At 42.4% G+C, this 24,228-nt stretch overlaps 1 protein-coding gene across 2 annotated transcripts; it reads right to left on the bottom strand.

Annotated features, from left to right (window-relative positions):
• Nucleotides 1–351: 351 nt before the first annotated feature.
• On the bottom strand, nt 352–22,172 carry LOC106631576 (killer cell lectin-like receptor subfamily F member 1). 2 transcript variants are annotated; one of them, XM_055710994.1, is made up of 9 exons: nt 22,053–22,172; nt 21,043–21,218; nt 13,184–13,258; nt 7,416–7,493; nt 6,162–6,260; nt 5,138–5,278; nt 3,266–3,417; nt 2,445–2,542; nt 352–1,593 (listed from the first exon to the last, which is right to left on the bottom strand). In XM_055710994.1, the coding sequence occupies exons 2-9, from the start codon at nt 21,125–21,127 to the stop codon at nt 1,461–1,463; spliced, it is 861 nt and encodes a 286-aa protein (XP_055566969.1). In that variant the 5' UTR covers nt 21,128–21,218; nt 22,053–22,172; the 3' UTR covers nt 352–1,460. The 2 variants fall into 2 exon arrangements, with proteins under 2 accessions (XP_055566969.1, XP_027670866.1); XM_027815065.2 differs by lacking the exon at nt 22,053–22,172 and having other exon boundaries at nt 13,184–13,384; nt 21,043–21,459.
• Nucleotides 22,173–24,228: the final 2,056 nt, after the last annotated feature.

Genomic DNA, 24,228 nt, shown 5'->3' with positions numbered 1-24,228 from the left:
GAGATGGGGCAGGGCTGGAGGTAGGTGTGCCTTGGACAGAGCTCAGGCAGAGGCTGATAGACCCAGAAAGTATCAGGAGGAGAGGTTGGTGAGGATCCTTAGGGCCTCTTAGAGCACTCAGGGTCCTGGCAATACTCAAGAGGAGGTATATGGTTTGCAGACAGGAGGAAAACATTATTATTGCATTTCCACTTGCATTGTCCCCTATGTTATTTTTTTAATTTCCCTGTTTACACATTATTTGATTTCCCCAATGTTGCAACACAAGTCGCTAGAAATACCTCAACGATGGTGCAAACATTTGCCTTGCATTTGGTCACTCTGGTTTCAAAGGCATGTGCTAGCTACAGATCTAGAAAAATTACTGCCTTTATTAGGCTAAGGTGCTTTTAAAAGCTGAAACAAATGTCTGATACCTTAAAAATCAATTAATTACATTTGTTATTTTTTTCAAATGTATAAATATAATACAGGCACTAAGTCACCCTGCTCTTAGCATATTTTATTCTAGATCCAGGTATAGCCACTTAGCACTTGAATGCTCAAGCAATGTAATTACTGAGTGCACCCGCAGATGTTAATTTCACCAGCTTTCAGCTTCAGTACCTCATCACCATACCCTCCATGTATGTAATTATGTTCTATATTCCTATGTAACTATTGTTCCATGTTAAAAAGTTTGCAACATAAAGGGAAAAAATATCGGTGGAAAGGCAGGCTATCATCTTAATTTCCTTGCACTGCAGTGTTGTCTTACCCTAGATAAGAGCTTTTTTGCAGATCCCAAAGTTCAGCATCAGAAGATGGGAGCCATCAGCTTATTAACCACAAGTGTTATGAGTCACTTCACGCTTGGTCTGATGTCTGTATGCCCCGTAGCTGTGCACGTCAGCTCTGAGTGAGTATAAGACACTACCTAATAAATGCATTTTCGCCAGCCCTCAAGTGGCTTCTGTAAGTCACGATTAGACTGTAAGAAAAACAAAACACAAAACAAAACAAAACGCAAACTTCAGAAAACAATGAAATACTGAAACCCAAATAAAAAGTGTCTCAGCTCAGCAGTGGCTGCCTGAGGGATACGTATGACAGCAGTGGGCTCCACACGCTGCAGCCCCGGTAGATGGCATCTTTTCTGCACATCAGGCAGTTCGTGTGCACAGTGCTCATCCTCACATGAGCACTTCTCCCCTGCCCTTCCTAGAGGCAGCTGCTGCCAACCTTTGTCTGTGGGAAGGCTCAGCACTCCCAAATCCAGATGTACTGTCCTCTTGCATGACCTTCACACTGACACCTTGCAACTTCTGAGTTCTTTGTCTGCATCACACAAAGTCTTATGGAGCACAGAACAGCGAAATGCAAATTTCTGTGCAAGTCTCGTGAAATTATTTACATCACATGTTTTATCAATAGAATGGGTCTTCTGACAAAAAGCTCTGCCTGTTGTCTGACAATTTGGCTCAGAGCACCAACAAAGTTGCGTTCTTCTTACAAATCCACTTCTTCAAAGTCTGGCAGTTATCTGCTTGGATCATGTTTTTTCTTCTGTAAACAGCACAGTTCTTGTCAGTCTCAGTTCTATCTCTAGCTATCCTGGTGAGACAACAAAAGGAATGCAATGAGTTGTCAGCTTTAAATTCCATACTGGATGAAAATATTGATGATATCCTGAGTGAGGCATTTGGGTAATGCCCATTTAGTAACCCACTGAAGCACAGTTCCTCAACAGCCACGCATAGGTGGGGTGGGCACCCACAGCAGGGACTGCTGGCTGCTGAGGGGTGAATGCTCAGGAGCATTAGTGTAAGAAGGATGAGAAAACCTCCACGTGTAGCCATGATGCTGAATGGTAAATGGTAAGAGGGAGGGGAAGGACCCTTCAGCTGCACAGATCCAGCACCCATGCTGTGTGACAGGCATCGCTTTCAACAAAGGCAGTCAACACATGGTCTGTAAATTGAGAGAGTCTGTTGACAGTGATTTCAGTGGGAGAAGTGTGTATTTGTAGAGGAATGAAGGCGGTGGATTGTGTGTCTGTGTGTGTGTCTGCGTGTCTGTGTGTCTGTGTGTGTCAGATGGAGGAGCAGCAGTGTGGTCTGACCTCTGGAGGAAGGAGATACAGCACAGACAGTAGAATCTGATCAATGGTAAAGCCTTGTTGCAGTCTACTAGTTTGTTTGTGCTGCAACGTGTAGTAATGTCCCTCTGCATTCATGCATATATGAACTGTGACTGTGGCTGGTCTTGCAGGCAGAAAAACCATCTGTTTCCAAAGGTGCCCAGCAGGAACCTGCTGACCTGGAAGTGGCTGTGACACAGACCCTGAATAGGTGCCTGAGGCTGCAGGACTAGATCTGTGCTTTGGGAAATTAGCTTGGATTCAGAGTTGTATTGCCACGCAGCTTTGCTATTGCTGAAGATACCCTCCCCCCACAAATGATCACCTGGGATCTTCAGCTGAACTCCATTGTTTCTTCATGTCTTGAATCTTCAACCCAATCCAGATGTATTTGGTATCTTTCTCTTTATTGTCTATAAATTCCTATGGAACAAGTAGAAGCATGTTACTCGTCAGCAGAGCTTTTCTGCTGTGCTTAGGTCACTCTCCTGTTTCATGCACAGCTTTTCATGTAGTCCCTCACATGGAAAGCGAGGGCAAGGATCCAGCTGTGGCAAAGCAGCCCATTACAACGGCCCATACATATGGGACCAGCCACAGAGTTTATATTCAGGCTGATGCTCAGGCTGACTAGCTTTCTATCAGCTGTCAAGAAAATCCTCAGTGATGCTCCTCACCCTAATGAGCCAGGTTGAGAAGCTTGGTCTTTAAGGTAAAAGACCTGCTTCTCAGGGAATGATGAGTTTCTCAAAAGAGCCATTCCGTGATACCTTGCTACTCATTTTCCCAAGGGAGCATGAGAAGGAGGTTTGGGTGTTTGAATTTCCATTTAGTGGCTGAATCAGACCTCTCTTCCCATAGCCAAGTAATGGAAATGGGTGGGAAGTCCCCAGCATTTCCTCCTCCCAGTCAAAACTACTCTGGCTTCCCCATTTGCATCTCCGATGCTTCTGCTCTTCAGCTCTGCTCTGTTAAAACTCTCAGAAGAAGCTCCTGTCTGTGGAGAGTCAGATGCTCTGCACTGGATGGGGCTCTTGTTTGCCTGCATGTACACCTGACATCTGGGCCATGTTCGCTGGGTGAAATGTCCAGCTAAGGCACAATTATTGGCCTGTCTCACAATTTTAGGGCTGCTGCAAGACTCACCATCTCAATTTCATCTTCAATGACAAGAAGCTGGGATTTCCTGGACAGACAGTTTCTTTTGCTGTCATCCCAGCTTACAGCCTCCTCGGAGAAGTAGTAACATCTGCCCCTGTGTAGCTGCCACCCAGCAGGACACAGCTCGCATGTTGTTCCTGTGGGTGGAGACAGGGAACCATTAGCTCGTACCATTACTTGTTCCAGCTGCCCCATAGTGTTTTATGTTCGTGTGCGTGGCTGGCTGGACCAAAAGCAGCCAGTCCCCACTCCCAAACGCGTTTGCTGCATGTGGAGAGAGGTTTGAAGGCTCCAGCGCTACTCCTCCTCAGCTTCTGCGGTGAAGATTTATTACATTGATGACTGCTTATGAAAAAGCCTTTGTCTTTAATTAAGGATCGCTTAACTTGGACAGGGAGCTCAGGGAGGTCATGGACAGCTGTAATGAGCAGGTGCTGTTTGTCCTGAGCACCCCCAAACAAGCAAGGTGTGAGCAGGACCATCCAGATGATAAACCCTGTGTGCAGCTCTGTCATGACGGTAACTCCACCACCCTTGGGCGCCTGTGAACCTGACGAATCATGAGACAGCACACGCCTGCACTTAGCCTAAAGTTTTTAAAGTTTACATACATAAGGGAGTGTAAACTATTTTTGTTTTTCACTGAGTATAAAGCCAGGCCAGCTCCAGGACTGGGCCAGAAGCCTCACCTACAGGTGGACAGACCGCTTAGGAATTTTCCCAGTTACCAAGAGACCCCTGGCACCAGCTGCAATGGGGCTGCCCAACCAAAGTGTGGGCCTGGATAATGCTAAGGTGGGAACTGGTGACGTATCCTTTTCTTAATCTCTGTAACGAATGCTTTGCAGTAATGATCCAATGCTTTGTTCCTATTGCTCTTTTATCATATTGTGCATAACAACTAGTACTGTTTCCTTTTATCATATTGTGTGCTATTTTTCCTTTATAGTGTAATATAAACTTTATTTATTCTTATATTTGATTTAGAATTCATTTTTGCTTGGTATCTATTCAATCAGCAAAACAGCTTCCCAGTCCCTTTGCCATGGTGCTATGCACTTCTGCACTCCCACTGCCCATCACTGGGGTCTCCACTTCCATGTGCATCTGCATGGTGGAGAGCACCAGGAGGACCCAGAGGGCTGCAAAGAGACTTCTCATCCTCCTGCTTGCAGCCCTTGTGGGGAGACATGGTGCAATGTGACATCATGTGGAGTGTGTGGATTTGACACGATGTGACCAGAAAGCACAGGCACTGAGATGAGATCCAAACTATGTCCATGGAGCTGCAGAGGGAACTGGGTTAAATAAGGGAACACTGCTATTTCAAGGTCTAACTTCCCATTTCATGCAGAACATCTGGGAGGAACGTCCCCCACGTTTTCTGTCTTGGGTTACTCTAATGTTTCAAAGTAACATCATTGCAATCAGTTCTTAGAAAAGCATTAGTATTTGCCAACAAATAATAGATCCACAATAAAAAGACCAGGAAGGTCTTTCCCTGCTTGATCCTTGCAAAAGGATAGGAAAGCTAAATTCCATCCCACCCTGTGAACAATTATTGTCTGGAAAGTGATCTCCAGGATCTATGATATATGGCATTTCTGACAGCAGCTCCTGGCAGAAGGAAGTGTAAAGGAATTACTGGAGACTATTTATAAATAAAAAGGAGCAAAACTATCGTCATTAAAATGTTAGTTTAGATCCTGTCATCACTTCTATGCAGGAACATCATGCTCCCTGGGTAGTACCAGTGTTTTCCCATAAACTGCAGGGCGTCATAGAAAAGGGAACAGAGACAACAGAAGCGTGCACACAATAAGCCCTCTATGCTGTGAAAGGACCAACTTTCCTCACCCTGTGCATCTTCACACAGTTCCTCCATGAGCCATTTCAGGAGCACCGCCGAGGCAGTCTTCTCGGAAGAAATGTGATTGCCAGTGCTATTTAGACCACAGTGGGACAAACCTTCTGATTTTCCTGCTTTGACCTTAAAAACTTACACAAACAAACAAACGAACAAACAAAAAGAGATTATGGTTAACAACAGGGTCAAGGAGATGTAATCTTTATATCCAGTGTTAGTTACACTGTGAATGTGAGGCGGGGGGTGGGGGGTGGGGGTGGGGGGGGGCTGTATACATTGCCGGGTTATACACAGGTTATACACACTCAGTTATGAACTGTGAGTTCATAATATACTCGGTGAGTACAACTGTCTGGCAAAGGGTGTAGCTGCTGAATTATATGGACAGTACAGGAAAAGAAGATAAATTTGTCATTTCTGATAGTTGAATATACAAAGAATATAAACACAATATTTTGGTGAGATTTTAGGGAGGGTTGGGAGGTACATGTTTTTTCTGAAGTTTTTCAAGACTCTTTTCTCTTAGGAAATGAGTATCTTCTCTGGAACAGTTCTTGTATAACTGGAGCATGCCGTGGATTATGATATTACTAGTACCACAGAAATCTGATGAAATGAAATGATCTGGAGTCTGATTTTTATTTTATTTGTTCAAACATACAAAGTAACTAAGTGAAACGGTCTCAAAGAAGCATCATGGATGCAACTTTTAACTTGTAAGCCAGGAAGACCGAATGTGTTATTGTCATAATGATTTGAAATCTACTTCTACAGCCTTTCAGCATCACGGATGACAAGGTAGACTGCAGCAGCTTCCCTTCATCTGCACAAGGTATGTTAAATGACAGGTAGAAAATGTGCCCTTTGGAACACTACATTTGTTTTCCTGTATTTGTGTAGAACTTGACACCTTTATTGTGACATTAAGGGAATTTTTCTTTTGGCATCACTCTACTTGTGAGGTTTAACCATGTCTGCAACAAAGAGATGAAGCGGATTGTAGGATCTACTCACATTGCTTGGCTAGTACGGCTATGACACCTAGCAGGACGAGCACAAGGACCCCCAGGACCAGCACCACGTAGAACCAGCCTGAGCACCCGTATCTGCAGCCTGGAGAGGGGCAAAGGGACAAACAGCTTAAGGTCTTTGCACTATTAAAACTAACATTGCCTTTACGTATGCCACTGTCTTATGTAGAAATGACAGAGAAATAATCTGCCTAAAATAAGTCTGCCTTTTCAAGTATGTGGGGATATTTTACTTATTAAAAATTTGCATCCTTTTTGCATACAGGAAAGTGAAATCAAAAGATCATTTTGTCAGCAGAGCAAGTGATTTTCAATCAACCGTTCCTTTAAGGATTCTCTCTCCTTTAATTTTTTCAAACATTGCCTCCTCCCACTTACCCACCCACACCCTGCAAAGCATTCAGAACCATGCAGAACCATGCAGAAAAGTATCAGGGATGGTCTGTGGTACGTTCCTCCTCTGTGGTCACGCTCTCCTGTGTTCATATGCCTGTCGTGGCTGAAAGCTAACTTACCTGAGTGCACAATAAAGGTAAAAAATCCCATACTGCCACCATAGCACAGTGAAGTACATCTGACAAAGCATCTCTCCAGCCATTTCGCATTCATCAGCTCATGAGAGTGAAACACTCAGGAACCTGAGACAGGACCTGACGAAACTGGGCGTCAAGGCGCAGTTTCCACAAGCCACAGAGCTGCACTTTCATAACTGCTGTTTTCCTGACCTTGCCTGCGTGAGATGAGTAACTGCCCCTTCCTCTGGCTGCCTGAGACGTGTTTTGTAGTGTTCCCTTTCAGCTCACAGTGCTGTGGGCCTGGCCTTGTCTGGCACCTGTCCTTCAGCACAGGGAGGATGACAATCACCAGTGCACTGAGTGCACACAGAGAGCTGGGTGTTACCCTGCTTCCAAAGCCAAATGTGTCCCTGTGACTGCTCCTGCAGAGGCACTCACAGGAGGCTTCCTAAAAACCATGGAATTTTACTTTTCTTTGCTAAATTTTAAGTGTAGGGCACAAAGGCATTTTAAAAAATTTTTTCAAAATCTCTTTCAATATTATTTTTACAAGGAAAGTGTGTAGGCTGAGAACCCAGTGAAAAAAATATATGAAATGATAAATCAGGTCTTTATTGAGAGATTGTAAGTAAGACTTTTGATTACAGGTTTTACTGTTGGGTAACGGGAGAGACAAAATCTAAAATTAGTAACCAACAATGATAGAAAATAGTTTGCGCTACCAGAAGTGGAAGTTTCTGATGTGCTGCTCCCTTTGGGTTTCGGCTTCACACGCAGCTCCGCATATGTGCTCGGGTTTCCTGTAAGGAGTAGGGAAATGCTGACATCTGTGGTTGTGCAAGCCATTAAGCAGAGAAACAATAAAGAATTACGTGGAAGTCTGAGTCTGTACCAAAAGGGGCATGTGTTTTCAGAGCTGCTAGTTCAGCTTTTTTTAAAAAAAAAAAAAAAAACAAAAAAAAACAACAGGTAGGGTGATGACTTACAATTTCCTGCTGCTGTCAGTAAGTAACTATAAGCCTCCTCCAAAATCTTTGCTTGAACTACTTGGGTCCTGTGTGGCTGGAGGCAGACCAAAGGATGGGTAAGACCTGAGTACTACCAATAGCAAACATCCCATTTGTTGCTAAGCCATCTCAGGAGGTATCATAGGGGCTTAAGGGGCATCAAGAGCCGTGGCTGCTTTGCAGAGCAGGGAGATCCCAAAGGGAAAACTGCCACTCAAAGAAATGCTCCTGCAGCAAAGTGATTGCTGGGTGCTTTCCTGACTCGTGAATGTTTATGCTGGGTTATCGCATGATGCCTGCAATAGCAGATTAATGGACCTGATGGTTGAAAACATCCCTTTCCAGATGCACGTTGCAAAAACAAAACAAAAAAAGCCATTAAAATAGCATGGCGTGATCTGGATGCACATGGACTCTTTCTGAACACATTCTCAATTTTGTTTTATCTAGGCATTTTGTAAAGCTGCTGGCTATTTTTATGGGAGAAATTTAGACCTTCGGTAGACTAATCTTCTTTCCATAAATTGAGATTTTGTCAGTCTGAATCAGGAATAAGTTTCTGTGCTACAGCCTTAGTTTGAGATCAATGGGGCTTTTAAAAAGAAGTAAGCAATTTGTGTTGTATAAAATCTCAGTGAGAAAAACTCAGCAGAAGAAAAGAGTCTAAGATAAGGTAGCATTTGATGTGAGAATTGTTGAAGTGTGGAGAGGTTTTACAGTAAGAAAAATACTGAGGACCTGATTGGCAAATAAGGTTTATTCATACAGATATGTTGTTTTGTGCTTTAAAGAACCTGACCTAATAAACTTTGCTGTTTGCTTTATTACAATTAATTAGTTCAATGAACTACTGAGAATTTCTAAACTATATTTAACTGTGTAGGTAAGTAACTGTTCTCAAAAAAGAAGTGCTCATAAAAGATTTTATTCTTAGAATGTAAATATTTTTCAAAGAAGAGTCAGGACTTTTACACTTTTAAATGCACTAGCCTTTTAAATGGAGACACTTCTAAAATATGTGTTTTAGAAAAAAGTGCTACTATTGCTAAACATTTTCTCCCTCGAATAAAGATCCACTCCTTTAAAGAACATCTCTCAGACTCTACAAAAAAAAATATTTGCGCAAACTGAATATTTTAAAAAAAGGATTACTGATATTATAGTGTGTATTGGTGCATTTGAATGCGAAGCCCTCAGAAGTCAGCAAGTGGTTTTAAAATACCACATAACTTTAGTTTTGCCAGACACTTACACACATTTACCTAGTTTAGCAACAAGGAGCCCTAGTACTAGGTGGAGATTTCTGTCATTTACTAAAACTGAAATTTCACAAAAAATATATATGCAAATCACCAAGTGCAAAAAGACATCTCTCTTTACTGGAAGCTTCTGCTGGGTGAATGTGCAGGTAGGGAGTGCTTTTGCCAGGTCATTCAATCTGCAAAGAGTCAGGCTTGCCAGCCATCGGACTCTCACCATCAGCTGGACACCAGGTTGCGTGTGAGCCCATGGTGCACCCTCATCGTCACAACTCATGCAAGCCGCCAGCGGGGCCGCGTTCGCAGAACCCTGGCCTGCACAGCCGGGAACGTTCCTGTACTGCTCCGCTCACTGCTGCTCCAGCCACACATGGAACATTGTCTCCAGATGTGGGCCACCCCACCCAGGGGGACTGGGGGAAGCTGGAGAGGGTCCAGCAGACAGTGGAATTTGTCAAGACCTAGAGAGGCTGAGGAGGTTAAGGAGGGGTACAAGAAGCTAAGGGGAGAACTAATAGCAGCCTACAACTACTTGTAGGCTAGTTTGATGATGGAGTTGAACTCTTCTTGTTTTTCTGCTAGAGGAAAGGTCTTGTACGGAACCATTTATGAACCACAATCATGTGACTCAAATTATTCCTGAGTAAACTAGGAAGCAAACACTGTGTGAGTCTTTCATTAGAAGCTGGATTTCCAGGCTGTATTTATCCTTGATTGTATTTTTTGAGCACTTTCCTACTTTTGAACATCTGTTTTGAAGCACATACACTGTAAATAGCACCTGTTAGCCCACCAAAGCATGTCCACAGATAGTACTACCTGCTAACTCCTCAGCAAGCTCTGCTAGACCATCCAAAACCCACCTTGTCCTTATAACTTAGAGCATCTGACAGCTGAAATCAAACTGATTGTGTAACAGCCTGGCATTGACTTTCCTGTTGGAACGGGATCACAACAAATCCATTTCAATCGCTTTGCTGGGTGCCACCTCCCAGGTGTAGAGCTGCCGATATATTTTATCACCACATTGTGTTAAACATTATTTAACATAGTTTGTCCAGTCTATCAAGTTTATTCTAATGTTTTTCAACGAGTGAGCTTTCCTTATCATTAGACTGCAAAGTTATACATTCTTTGCAACTGTGCCACTAGCAATTTTTATATTCTTCTTCTTTTTTCTCATGAAATACATTGAATAGACTTTAAGATAAGAAGAGTATTTGGGAGAACTCCAAGAAACTGCATAATTTGACCGAACCAAATCCCTTTCTCACAGTTAAGGAAAAGCTAAAAAAAAAAAAAAAGATGGGCACTGGATCTGTGAAGGGACTTTCATTCTCAAATCCAAATTTTACATATTTCTAACACCTACTCAACTACTAGAGAACCTTGGCAGAAGTTCAGCTCCCTGCACGTTTACCTTTCACGTGCATCAGATCTCGACAGCAGCTATACTTCAGCAGGGCAAATTAGCTATGCCTCCACCTCGTGTTTTTTAGAATCTCCTTCAGTAAGTTACACCTATGGGTCTGAAATTCACATGAAATGCAGCCAGGAGGAGGTGAGCACATTCCGCTTTCCCACAGCCGAGTGATCTGAAGTCTTAGCTAAAGCTTGGGAACCTGTAACTCAGAGCGTTCATCTGGGGAACGTGCGGTGGGTGACTAAACCCCACTCTGCCTCCTCCGTGGTGAGAGTCCTGACCACGCAGTGCTTTCCCCCATGCCCATCTTGAAGCTGCTTCTTTTTCTGCAAGGGAGTCAGACATTCCTGGCCAAGAGCAAGATGGGCATAAAATCTTGGCAAAGGGAGGGATGTGGCTACTAGCCATCCTCCAGCAGACATTTCAGTGTGTCACAGAGTCGGGACAGTGCCATAGGGAGTGCTTGTGATCCTTGCCACAGAGAGTCCCATCGCCTTGGAGCTGAGACCCTCATTTTGAGAATCAGCTTCAAATTCCAGCCCCCAACTGGAGGAAGCATGGAAACCTCTTCATGCAGAGTGGGACACGCTCTAAGTGTATTTGGTATGCAGAAGCTGTCCTTGAGCCCAGTCCATGCAGGAAAGATCTTCTAGCTTGCAGGGAAGGAGCTAACACCCAGAAATGGCTGACTGAGCAGCACAGAATTAATTCTCTGGAAATTTTGCATTTTCTCCAATTCTTCCTATGGTAAAAGTGACTCTTTTCAAAGAATTTCTAGCAATTAGAAGTAAATCGCCAGCTGGATAGGTATGCATGAATTTGAGTGAAAAAAAAACTTCAAGGAAGGAACAAGCAACCAAATTTGTTAGTTTGAATTTTTAAAGCGTGATAATATGGCTCAAGTTCTTGTCTGTTTTAATAGCAATAAAATCCATTTAGTATATGTTAATGATGAAGACAGTGAAATAATTGTAATCAGGCAGATATTTCTAGCATGTTCTCTCCTGATATGAGGTCCAATATTGCTTAATACTATTGGGTGCTTTTTCTGTTTGTGTCAAAATAAGTAGAAAATTAATTGCTAATAAAAACTGAAAATAACAAAAAGGTTAACATAACAATAAATAAAGACAGCTGCAACAACAGCCCTGTAAATTCAAGTCCAGTCAAACAAAATGTGTTGGAGTATAACCAAACATAAGGGTGGGAGAAGGTGAGTGATACTGGAAGTTATAAACGGTGAAGGAAAGTTTTCTTAAGAGATTTTGGTCTCTGCATAACTGGGCCAGCACAACTAACACCTGTACTGATACTGGGTGCGTCTCTGGTGCCCATATGTTTTAAAGGAGATGGAAGCAGTGGAGAATGAACAGAAAAACATCCACAAAAATAATAAAAGTTCTTCGGGAAGTTAGAGTGAAAGCTTTAAAGGCAAAAGGGCACTGAAAAATTACTTGATTACTGTGGCCAGTAACTTCATGGGAGAAAATATTGAGTGCTAAAGTCTATGCAACAAAGGTTTAACAAGAACTGTCTAGATGTTAAAGAGAACTTTCACTGGAAATTAAAGCCTGGCCTATGCAAATTCAAGCCTTTCCTTCAGACAGCATGATCAAGGGACTGTTTTGCATGTCTTCAAATCAAGATTTGATGCCTGTCTCGCTTTGCAAATAAATTATATCACCTTGGAAACTGGGTAAAATTCTAGGCAAACCCTCTGTGCTTTGCATTGCACAGGTTACAGTAGTACAAACAGCATCCATGGATACATGTACATACAATCTAAGGTAGTATTTTCTGTTAGATGTATAATAAAGTGAACCCCATTTTTTTTTTAATTAGTGTCTGGTAAAAATATGTATAAGAAATAATTCCTGTCATATAAATACATGCATTTAGAGCACCATTATCACTATTAATCTACATGGTAAGTAGAAAATCTTCTGAAAATGCTCATTAGCGATTGTTGTGTCCTTAAGTAGTTAAATACATTAATCACTAATGAACCTTGAAAGCATGAAAATAGCATCTTACTCTGACCACAAGCATTTCCTATTTGCTCATAGTGAGAAGCTGTCATTCATATTAGCTGTGATCCAGAATTTTGACAAAATGCTTTCATGAATTTCTTCCAAGTAGTGGAAATATTACTTCTTAAAAAATTTGGTTTACATCATCTCCTTACACTCAATATTGACTTAATCCCTTGTCTTTTATTGCAAATATATGAAGTGATCACAGATTGAGAATGTGGTTCTGGGAAAACCACTACTGGAAAATTAAAGAGGATGAGCAGGAGGGTTTCAGGAGTCATTCAGTACTTCCTTCAGTGACAGTGACTGCACTTTCAACTGCCACTAGTTTTTTGATTTACTAGTTAATTCACTACTCCCTTTCCATGAAGACATCATAAAATGCATTGATCTGATTTTTGAACTAAGTAGGAATTTAGTGGAGCATATTCTAACAGGTTTTTGATAATGCTGTTCATATATACATATAAAAAAAGATTATTCTCATTATTCAGAAATGAACAATTTTTGTTTCTCATTCTGCTGTGTAAAACAAGGGGCCAGAACTGACACTACTCCATAGTGATAATGACTTAGGAGTAGCTTTACTGATTTGTACCTCATGAGGATCTCTTCCACCATTTGCAACTTCTCATCCTTCCCACAACTTCTGCATGCAGCATTTTATAGCATTCTTCTATATTATCCAATAACAATTTTAAAAATGAAGGAGAGAGACAGCACAGGAAAGAAAACAGTGTACGCCCAAGAGCTGATTAAATGTTTTACCTGGAACTGATGTCCGAGAAGGAATGTGTGGTCTTTCCCTTGGTAGCATTGCCACGTCCACGTACGTGATATCACCTGCCATTGACAAGCAAGTCCCTCTGAATTATGGAAAGAGCTGGTTTAATACCGTGGGTTGCATCCTGTATTAGTTTTGCCTGCCTCCAGAAGTATACATACACCGTGCTATGGCTCTGAGGAAGGCTGAGAAACAGATAAAAGGAAGGAAGTTACTTCTTTCAATACAGCTTCAAAGCCTATTTTCAGCCACCATTCTGTCTCTTCTTGAGTGATCTCTTGCCCTTCAGAATAGAGGCAAAAATGAAGATTAAAAAACATTCTTTTTACTCATCTTAAATGTATATATATATATATATAAAATCTTTGGCCAAAGCAGAACAAAGTTTCTAAGGAATACACAAAAATGGACTGAACACAGGTACAAAAGCTTTGCTGATTCTCAGAAGTGCAGCCAAAGCAGTGCGATCTATGTTGTAATGTATATTATGCTCATGTGCACAATCTTACATAACCTATTCACCTAAAAGGAAGATAAACAAGATATGTATCAGTATAAGATGTTTTGGGGCTAATGTAATGGCAACTACAGAGCAATAAAAACGTAACTCCAATTCTAACCTGCTTCATCCTCCAAGTACTATAATGGCTTAACAACTGAATTTAGATTATACTAATGATGCCTTAAATTTAACTCAAAATAAAATTAAAAGTAACATGATCAATACAAAATTAAAAGTAATATGAACATCCTTTTAAAAGAATGTTTCAATACTTCACTGTAACAGTAGTTATGAGGACCAGAGCTGCCCTTCCTAAGCTCTTTGAGCTATCCCCAGCTTGACCTAGCAACTCCACAGGCAGAAGGCCTGAGCTGCCTTTAACTCCTTGTGTTTGCTGCAGAATATTTTGATGACAATGCTTTTGTCTTCTATTTTTTGGGGGGAAGCCATACAGATTTGAACTAAAAGTTCTTCTAAAACCTAAAAACACATTTCAGAACACACAAGACATGAAGACCTGTGTGTGGACAGTCTTGACATTTCCTCCTAAGAGCTACACTGTTGGTTTTGTGCTTTATTCCCCCTTAGAAAATTCCTGGAGACTTTGATACAGATAGGCTCTACAAACCTGCACCGGTCATAATGTTCTTATTCTGTGATACAGCCTATTTGTCTTTTCTGTTACATTCAGCGGCACTTATGACACTCTAGATTAAAATTAAAAAGGTTTGTTTTTGTGATTTTATATTACTGATCTTTTCCCTTCCTACTTTTGACGTTGGTAACAGTGTTAAGTGCAGAAACAAAAAGGTTTAGGGAAAAAAATGAACCTTTGATACTCACGGAACAGATTACTCAGAAGTGCCACTCAGGTACAGTTTGTATGCAACATATCTAAAACATTGATGCTTTATCATCAGCCACAAAGTGATCACCATGTAGATGTGGATACTGTTAACTGGATACTGATAAGGTTATTTTCATGGCAACCTACATACCAGCGATATCACTGTTCCTAATGTGAAACAAAACTTTTGTCCTCTGAATCAGTTTTCATTGCTTCCCCCTAAACTTCTCACCATACTTTACAGCAGGATATTTAGGCTTTGAAATGAAAAGAAAAGAAAAAAGAAAAAAAAAACAAACACCCAAAACCAACCCCAAACCAAAACCTACTTTCCTTATTGGGTTGGTTGTTGGTTTGGTTTTTTTTTTACTTTAGTCCATAAAGGAGAGCTAGAAGGCCAACAGGTTGCTTGAACTCTGTCTCTTTCCATCACTGTATACACCCAAGCAGTCTTTTCTTACATCACTCCCTCCTAAATGATTCACAAACATCGAGATGTAATCATGTACAGTCGGTGTAATCATGGGTCTTTTTGAGCTAGTGGAAAAAAACTGTTTCTATTTTAAGGGAGCATGTCTCTCCTCTCCTCTCCTCTCCTCTCCTCTCCTCTCCTCTCCTCTCCTCTCCTCTCCTCTCCTCTCCTCTCCTCTCCTCTCCTCTCCTCTCCTCTCCTCTCCTCTCCTCTCCTCTCCTCTCCTCCTGTCCAAAAAACACATCTTCAGACACAAAAGCAGTCTCAGTCAGTGTGCACCACAGACCAGGCAATTAGATCCGTTGTGTCCTAGCAGATTCTCACTTGCCCGAAGAAAATTACTAATGCACAGTTAGTTTCCAGAGTAAACTTACAAAATAGGCATAGGTGGTTCTCATTTTGGATTTGAAGTCTACATGCTGTGCTCACTGTTAGAACTGATAATGAAAATGAAGGTGAATTTTAATTTCTAGAAAGAATGGGCGAGTAGAAACCTTTGCAAGGCATTCTTCTGGAATTCTTCCTATCCTGGTGGAAAACTATATTTTTTTTCTTACATTTAAGATGGATAGTGCACCGCTACAGCACTTTCATTTGATAAGCATTTTCTTTACTATTAATAGTTTTAGCTTTGCAAGTATTTTCTTTATTGTCTTTGTTTTCATTTTAAATTCTAGCTTTATTTATGAACACCCAGGTGCAGGTCACCAAGTCTGACCCACTGATCTCTCAGGGCTGATAGCACTTACAGATGAAAAAAATCCAGGCTGTTGTAGGAAGAGGCCGTCATAGAACCAAAAGATGTCTGTTAGCAAAACGACTCACTGCTCATGAAGATGATGGAAAGCCCCCTTTTTCCTGCCTATGTGTCTGGGGATGGCGATTCCACTCAGATCAACAAGTCAGGTCACCAGGGCTAAGCAGCACTGCCAGCCTGCGTATGGCAGGATCATGGAGTCATCTGGGGAAGAAGGGACTTCTGGAGGTCTCTAGTCCAACCCCTGCCCAAGCAGGTTGCTCAGGGCTTTGTCCAGGTTTTAGAAGTCTCCACGGCCAAAGATCCCATGACCTCCCCGGGGACATGTTGCAGTGCTGCACCATTCTCATGAAGGAATACATTTTTTCCTTCTGCCTGGTCACAGTCTCTGGGCCTGCTGCTTGTCCTTTTGCTGTGCCCCTTTGAGAAGGGGCTGCCACTGGCTTCTTCGTAACCCTCTTCTTACATGTTATCTAAGAGAATACTGCAGACAAACTAACAGGCTAACGTTAAATGTTATAAAGCAAGCCTCTTTCACTACGTGCTGTGTGTCTTAAAATGAATTGTTGGTATTTCTTGTAATTTTTGCTAAACAGAGTTCTTCTGGTTTTTTGAGGCAGTGTCACAGCTGCACTGTGGTCATATGTGCATCTCCAGAATCTGAAGACACCTTTTGCTTGTGACAACACACTGCTGTCTACTATTATTTTGCAGAATAAATGCTCCAGAAATAGCCTGGTTCAGCTTAGTCATTCCCCCACTGTAATCCTTTCACATTCAGATGTCATAGTCTTTTTGGTTTGTTCGTCCTGGGGAAAAAAATCACTCAAATATCAAAATGCTTCTTCACAAGCTGTAATCTGGGTTGGGCATCCATGTGGCTTAACCAGATTCTACCATCACCTCGTGTCTTTTGGGTTTACCAGGTAGAGCCTTGCCTCACCTTCTTCTTTCCTCTCAGCCACCTGATTAATATCCTTGGCTTACAGTACACGAATGCTGCTGAGACCAGTAAAACATTTTGCTGGGCTTGCTGTGTATCAGGCAGCTGAGTGTCAGGGAGGGGGGAGTGATCTTTTAGCCCTGAGTTTTCAGCCTGTTTGCCTGCCAAGCACGGAGGTCTATGGTGGTTCAGGTTTTCCTGCAGCATCTGCAAGGAAAGATGGTGGGGTGGTTGTGTAGGATTCCTCTCCACATCATTTAGAGTTTGGCAGTCTGGAGCTTCGGTGGCTATGTCGAGGTAGGCAACTGAATGCGAGCTCACATTCACATTCTTCCCCGGCTTGACATGTGCTCCTGATTGCACATAGGCTCTCTCCACTTCTAACCATCGCTCCGGAGCAACATCGCTTAGTAATGTTCTGGTGTTAGCACAATTACCAGTTCCACTTACGCACAGAGTAAATGTGAGAACAACGGTAGATGACACCCCTTCTGTGGGTGTGACAGTGTGCCCTTCATCGCATGCAAAGGCAAAAGTAGACTGAAAACAGTGATGTGGGCGGCAAAGCAGAATTCAGCACCTCCTGCCGCATAAAAGGCAGCTCAGCCCAGAGCTCCAGTTGCCTCATGGTGCACTTTTTGAAGAACTTGAACTGCTGCTCTGACAATGAAATGGACCTATCTGAAGGCTGAGCTGCACCACAGACATTCCCAAGATGAACTGAGTGAATCCCATGAGTAAATCCCCAGTTTGGGTTTCAATTCTAAACCCTGTGTCACAGCAGACCCTGTATGTATGCACAATCAGGTGCAAGAGTGACCCAGAAGACACAATCAGAGCTAGGGCTACAAACAAAAACACTTCCTGCTATAAATGAAAGTCTGTGCATTCTTATCCTGCATTGCAGAAAAAAAAAAAAGAAAAAGAAAAAGAAAAAAAAGTCATTTAAACAAAGCAAATCCATGAATTTACCAAAAAAAAAGAAAAAGAAAAAAAAAGAGCTCAGTGAATCAGCAGTGCCTGCAGATTGCAAGCTGAATATTTCCATGCCAGAAGCTTCATGTTCAGCATGTAGAACTCAGAGTAAGTGGGAAGTAAAAAGAATTAGAAGCCTGTGAGATGGGTTTCTTCCGTGTGCAGGATTTTGGGTTGCTTTTGGGCATGTCAATACTTTTTGAACTTCAACTTAATACCCAAAGATGTTGCTGTGCAGATTATTTATTCTAAGTGCCAAGTATTCCCTTGGATGCATTTTTCAGTGCTAAGCAGTGGTGGGGTGAACATATGGGCAGGACATGTTCTCAGTCTCCTGAGCACTGTGGTGATGGTATATCAGGAAGGAGCTAGGGGACATCCCTTCTGGCACACTGCCATATTGCCTTCTCTCCTGTCACATACTGAGTTAGTTTTCCTTTCCACAATTGAAGCAGTGAGCCTGCTGGGACCACTCCCATAGGTAGCATGTTCCTGGTGATGTTATAAAGTATGTTCTGGTCTTCTGTAGCCCTGTATCCATGACTTGGAGAATGACTGGTGGGGAAAAAGTGCTGTACCTCTCCACAGACCGTACGTCTACACAACAGCATCTAGTGCTTTGGAGAACAGAGGATGTCTCTGCAAGGTGAAACACAGCAGAGGTGCTGGTACAGTTGCAGATCACCCCAGCGTGACTGCAGTGCTGTGGTTAAGCAGCAACACCCTGGTTCAATGCAAATACACCATAGTGCAATGTGCTGGATACATCTGTGCAGCACTAAACCATGTGGACTTATAGGTTGACATCTATTTTAGGCCTTCCACGATGTCCTCTATTTTGCCATACAGACATAGCCTGCCTTCCTTCAGGTCTAGTAGAGCTCCTGTGTCTTACTCTCATGTATTATAAGGTGTTATCTTTTGGGTAGCAGTTTAACCTATGGGTCTGAGTGCACTTAGCAAAGAAGGGGATGTCACTATTGCCGGGATGCAATTGAAAGGGCAAAAGTAAAAGGACTTGTCCAAGCTCACTCATCAGGCCAGTGGCAGAGGATGGAAGACTGTTCAGCACTCTGGTCCCTTGGCACAGCACCCTTTTCAGTGTGCCAGGCTGATTATTGATGCATCATGTATTTGCAGGTTGGTACTTCACTAACTGTAAGACCTGAATCCAGGTACATCAGTTTCCTTCTTCCCATGTATTCCAGAACTATTCCTGTAAATGCACTCACATGTGGAGTCAGACATTCTTTGGCCATTAATGTATTAATTTACTGTCACAGTGCCTTTTGGCAATAATTTTCTTTCTGCTTATGAAACTGGAAGTAACACCACTGTGAAAGCCTGGTTATCTGTAAATTGAGTGGATTGAATGGAGAGAAGGCAGCTAGATCACACACAGCTTACTATTCTTCCAGAAGATACTGGAATTAGTATCCATTGAACAGCTTTAGATTTGCCACTGAGGTACATTTAAGTTAATATCCCTAATACATGCAGATGATAGGGACAAATGTATATATAAGCAGTAGCAACATTGTTGAGTCACAAGGTATGTACTGTGTCAGTGGTATATATGCCAACCTGCCCCAGACAGCAGCAACGAGCAGGACTGTATGGGAGCATCTCACCTACATCTGGTGATTGGAGCTAAACCTCAGTTACGGTAACTGTGTTAACGCCTCCTGCAGTTAAGTGAAAGCAGCTTAGCAGTCGAGGAGGAGATTTACCACTTTCTAACTTTGTGTGTGAGATAAGCAGCCCCCTGAAACTGCTTCTCTCTCTATCAGCTACAAAGCTTACAATATAAATTCAAAGACAGGGCAGATGGGTGTCTCCTCCCTCTGCAAGTATCTCTGGGTACGCTGCAATCATTAGGGCAGAGCTCTGGAACTGAGATGAGATCTGACTGAGATCTGTGACAGGATAGTTCTGCTCCGGCACACCAGGAAATGGGCTATTAGTGTTTTAAAATCTCTGAGAAAGAGTATGAAAGTATACATACATATATAACACATATATACATTTATGAAACATAATAGTATTAAGCGTAGAACAAATACCCCAGCACAGAAAAAGCCTGTGAGTAGATACCTGAACACAGAAAACAAGCACCATATTCCATGCAGTAAAACATGCTAAGCAATGAAGAACTGATGTGCCCCTACGGCAAAGGAGTGAAGTGGATAAGGAAGGGCTGCACTGGCAAAAAAGACCGTAGCTATCAGGTGATTATTTCACTTTGTTCAGCACAGTCATGAAGACGTTTCTGGAGTACCACGTCTCCTTTTCAGCATCCTATTTCAAGAGAGAAGTTGACAATCTGGTGCAAACCCAGTGGAAATCCACTAAGGTGGTGAGGGGGTGCCAGAATCAGGGTCTAGACAGCCTGCGGAACTGAAGTTTAAGGGGAGGAGGGTCTAGTTTGCCACCATCCACCATGTAATGGGGAGGAGGGTATGCAGAAGTTGGAGCCAGACTCTTCTCAGATGTGCAAAATAGGCAATGGACATAAGCTGCAGTGCTGCAGAAGGAAAAATTTCTTCCTTCATGAGAGCGGTGCAGCGCTGGAACTGGTACCCAGGGAGGCTGCGTGATCCCTGTCCTTGGCTAAACCCACAGGGTGGTCCCTTGTGGGAGCTGCCTTGCGGGACATCAGAGCCCTACTATGGGCGGGAGGTTGGACTAGAGACTTCCAGATGCCCCTGCATCCGCAATTTATTCAATGGTTTTAAGATTCTGCAATATTTTTTTTTTTCTTCTCTGGTAGCTCAAAGGAGCACAGAGGCATATGGCCAACATCAAACCGGGAGGTCCCTTTTGGGGTTCTCCAGCCCTCACTTACTATGGGTTTTCAGCCCAATTTAAGGAACAATGAGCACTTCCTTCCACAACACTTCCAGTGCTCTCTAGTGTTATTTCTTTACAACTACAAGTACGCAGTATCGTTACATTTTTCCCCAGGAGCCAGAAACACAACCAGAACGAAATTTTCTTGAACGTATCATGTCAAGATTCAAAAGCTAATTCTTTCCAGTTACAGCTCTGTAGAGCCCCAGTGCTTGTTCTTCCTGGGACCAACTTACATGGAACTAAGGGATTTGTTCTCAGCTTTCACCTAAGTGATTCTGTGGGAACCGGACACTGTGCTTCAGTCTGTATAGAATTTTTTATAAGGACTAGCTTGGAACCCATTAAGAAGACCATGCATTTTATATTTTTCATCATACGCTCTATAATGTGTAAGGAAATACATTTGTGTCCAAAAGAAGACAACAGCTTAAACCCCAGAATATAAACGGTGATCAAAACTCCATGAAAAAGAGGAATATAATAAATGACCTTACCACATCCAGTACAAAGCGGTGGCCCAGTTCTCAGTCGCAGGGAGCCGAAGCCAGCAGGACTACCATGCGCTGCCTTGGGTGGCATAGAACTGGGAGGAGAGGCTGAACTCAGCCCCTGCAGAAGCTTCAGCAGCAGAGCCTGGATGTTGATTGGTTTTCTATGCAAGGTCGGCTCCCTACAAAAACACAGTGTAAAACTGCAGGGGAACAAACCTGGCAAGCTAATAGCCTAACGGTCTACTATGAACTGGAAGGCTGACTGCATGGCTTCTAGAGCTCAAAATTGATGACTGGGGAGAAAGCACATGGTGTTTCACAGGGAAGAGCAGCTCTCAATGCTGAAGTTCTGAAGAACCAGGACTTCTTAGCCTGCCTTTGTGGTTTCAGCATAAAAATCTAGTGGTCACAGGGTTCTCAATTACCCCATGTGTATGCGAAAGCTGTTTCGTATTCTTCTGGTTTACTAGGCACAGCCAAACTGGCTGCATTTCTGTTTGAAATGCTGTGTACATAATGTGATCAAAAGTCTATAACAGGAGCAAACCATATCCTGAGTTGGTAATTTCATTTCTCTGTTATTTATCTTTTTTATTTTGCACCTCTAACAGCAGTATTTGGTTGGCTGCATGAACTTTGCTGTTGACAGGCAACATAATATTTGCCTCTGGCTACAGCACATTTATCCAGCATGTGTCACGTGCCTGTGGGCTCCAGCAAAATTAGCACAGCAGTGAAGCAAGGAAGTTGCTCTCCAGGCTTGGCTGGATAACCTGATACAACTACTTTTTCAGTTTGCAAGTATACCAGTCAGTTGACGCTACACTTACAAATACTGATGAATTTGTATTTCACAGGAAAACCTGAATGGCATTCAAGAGGTTAAGGCGCATGGTGTAGAAATAGCAAGAGCAAGCATTTGGATTACAATTCTCCATGTATCTTCAAATGAACCAGTTTCTACTGATATCCATACAATATTCAGTACACATCCATAGAAAAGGCCTACTCACTGTTCTGCAGAAAGGCTGAGATAACATGGAGAACCAGAAGGCAGCCCTGTAGCCCAGTAAATAGGATTTTCACATTACTAGGAAAAGCAGCAGGTTTTGGTCTGTCCATGCAGTACTTGCTTGCACTTGTCTTGGCCTGAGCTAATTTCAGCTTGTTTTAGCTGTGACAGCAGTTGTTTAGCAGCCAGGGAACAATTGCATAACTTGGTTTTGGTTAGTTCTTTGAATACCACATACAGTAAAGGTGTAGCTGACATGCTCTTACTTATTAACACGTATGAACCCCATAGACTGGGATTACAGGGGCTGTTGTGTACCTTTAACTAAGACAAAGATAATCAAACTTAGTTGGGAACCAGTGAAAAAAGAGCAACTAAACAGGCTATGTTAGCAACCGAAGAAAACACAACTCCAGCACGACATAAGAAAGAGGATGAAAGAACTCCATCAGCAACATATCCCTGCGGAGAAACAACTTGGTGGGCACCAGCCAATGACTGCACACCCCCTCGCCCTGTTCTCCTCGTGGCAGACAGGTACCGTGGGTGTAGGACTCGTGGGGCATTGCAACCACAAACAAAACTCTACTCAGAAGTATATGCCAGCAGTTTAAATGTATTATTAATGAGGCTTTTTCTGATAATTTTGACTGTGCTGTATTATTTTAACTGGTCTAATAATTAAATTCTAATATTCTGATTTGATTGTTACAACTTTAGCTAGCCAGACAAACTTCTTGACTCTGTATGCAAAGTGTGCATTTCCTTTCAGACTATAGTAAGACTGGGTGTAACAAAGACTGCGAGCAGCTTTTCTGTGAAAGCCATTCTGTGGGTTCCAGTGATCACAGAAGACCCGGAATGCTGCTTACGCATGTTCCTGTGGTCCTGGCAAAGATCTTGCTTGTACTCCTTCTCCATTTTGTAAGAACTATTGCAGCTAGGGAAATGGGTTGCTCAGGCACTCAGAGCCAAATTTTTGTAACACAGATACTGACCAACAGTTTGCAAACTTTAGTGTTAATGCCAAACCTTACATGTAAAGAGATCAAGTGAGAGAGCACATAGGCAATGTGGTCAGTGACACATAAGCTAGATCAGGAAATTCAGACTTCAAAAGCAAAGGTGAGAAATTAAAAGCCAAAATAGGAGCCTGCTGAGTTAAAACACTGAGAAAGTAGAACTGTGGAAGGGATTGAAGCTGTAGAGCAACATTATGCACAAAGCAAGGCACGGACACAGCTCTTACCAAAGCACCCTCTTGCTATAATGCTGACTTAGGGAATAGAAATTAACTGTTTGATCAAGATACTGACCCTTCCATAGAGATCTATAAGGCTAAAAGTCCACATGCCTCTGATGCTGAGGTGCTGCCAGTGTTCAGAGTGAATCCTGTATCACCCATCACTGCCTGGGTTACTGTAAAAACAGAAGATGGACCAACAGAAGGGAAAGACGGAGAAATACACAGCCAGTCAGACTGACTTGTTAGGGAAGCAATAATAATTACTGACCATCAGATCCCAGAATACTTAAGAGTCTTGGCCCCAAAAGCAGATCCTTGAAACAGAAAAAAAAACCCTGTGTATTAAATGGTTTCTTAAGTTAGATGCTAATATTGGTTTAACCATGACTGATCAGAAGAATTCCTCTTGAGCATCTGCTACAGCTTCTGGGTGGACTGATGGAAAAACTGATGTAGATGCAATCTTTGCAGTAGTAAATGATCACTATATGTGGATACATAACATTGCATTACGTATATTAGCACAAGCCGAATGTAAGAGTAGAAATGTGTTTGGCATGGAAAAAGCTATCAGCCTCTGTCCATAGTCTTCTAAACAATAGAGGCAGACAAGCCCCAAATTATGATCAGGTTGCTTTTGAACAGTTCTTTTGTAGAACAGGCCTAGCCCCAGGATGTTAAACACATCTATAAAACAGGAAAGGGATCTTAAAGCAAACTTAGGCAACTTTGGGATCCATGCAAGACAAGGAATTTTAATAGTTATGCTAGGATGAATCTGGAGGACGACAGTTATCCACTATCATCTGTCCTGTAGGGGAATGCAGGCAGTGGGCTGATTAGCACTGATAACATGCAGCTGTGGCCTTGCCTCAGCGGCAGTGGGTCGGTTGACATGGATGATGTGCAGCTGTAGCTCTTCCTGCTGAGT

This window comes from Falco cherrug, chromosome 5 (assembly GCF_023634085.1).
Source record: "Falco cherrug isolate bFalChe1 chromosome 5, bFalChe1.pri, whole genome shotgun sequence".
In the NCBI taxonomy this organism is placed as follows: Eukaryota; Metazoa; Chordata; class Aves; order Falconiformes; family Falconidae; genus Falco; species Falco cherrug.
The sequence above is the reverse complement of the archived record's forward strand: the minus strand, read 5'-3'. Positions and strand labels throughout refer to the sequence as shown.

What these genes read in the sequence shown, in the direction of transcription:
- LOC106631576 (XM_055710994.1), bottom strand. Translation starts at nt 21,127, where the DNA reads ATGCCACCCAAGGCAGCGCATGGTAGTCCTGCTGGCTTCGGCTCCCTG. An exon ending in ATCAGAAACTTCCACTTCTG is followed by an intron (nt 6,261 to 7,415) that starts GTAGCGCAAACT and finishes GCCCCTCTCCAG; the next exon opens with GCTGCAGATACGGGTGCTCA. An exon ending in TTGAAGATGAAATTGAGATG is followed by an intron (nt 2,543 to 3,265) that starts GTGAGTCTTGCA and finishes CTTGTTCCATAG; the next exon opens with GAATTTATAGACAATAAAGA.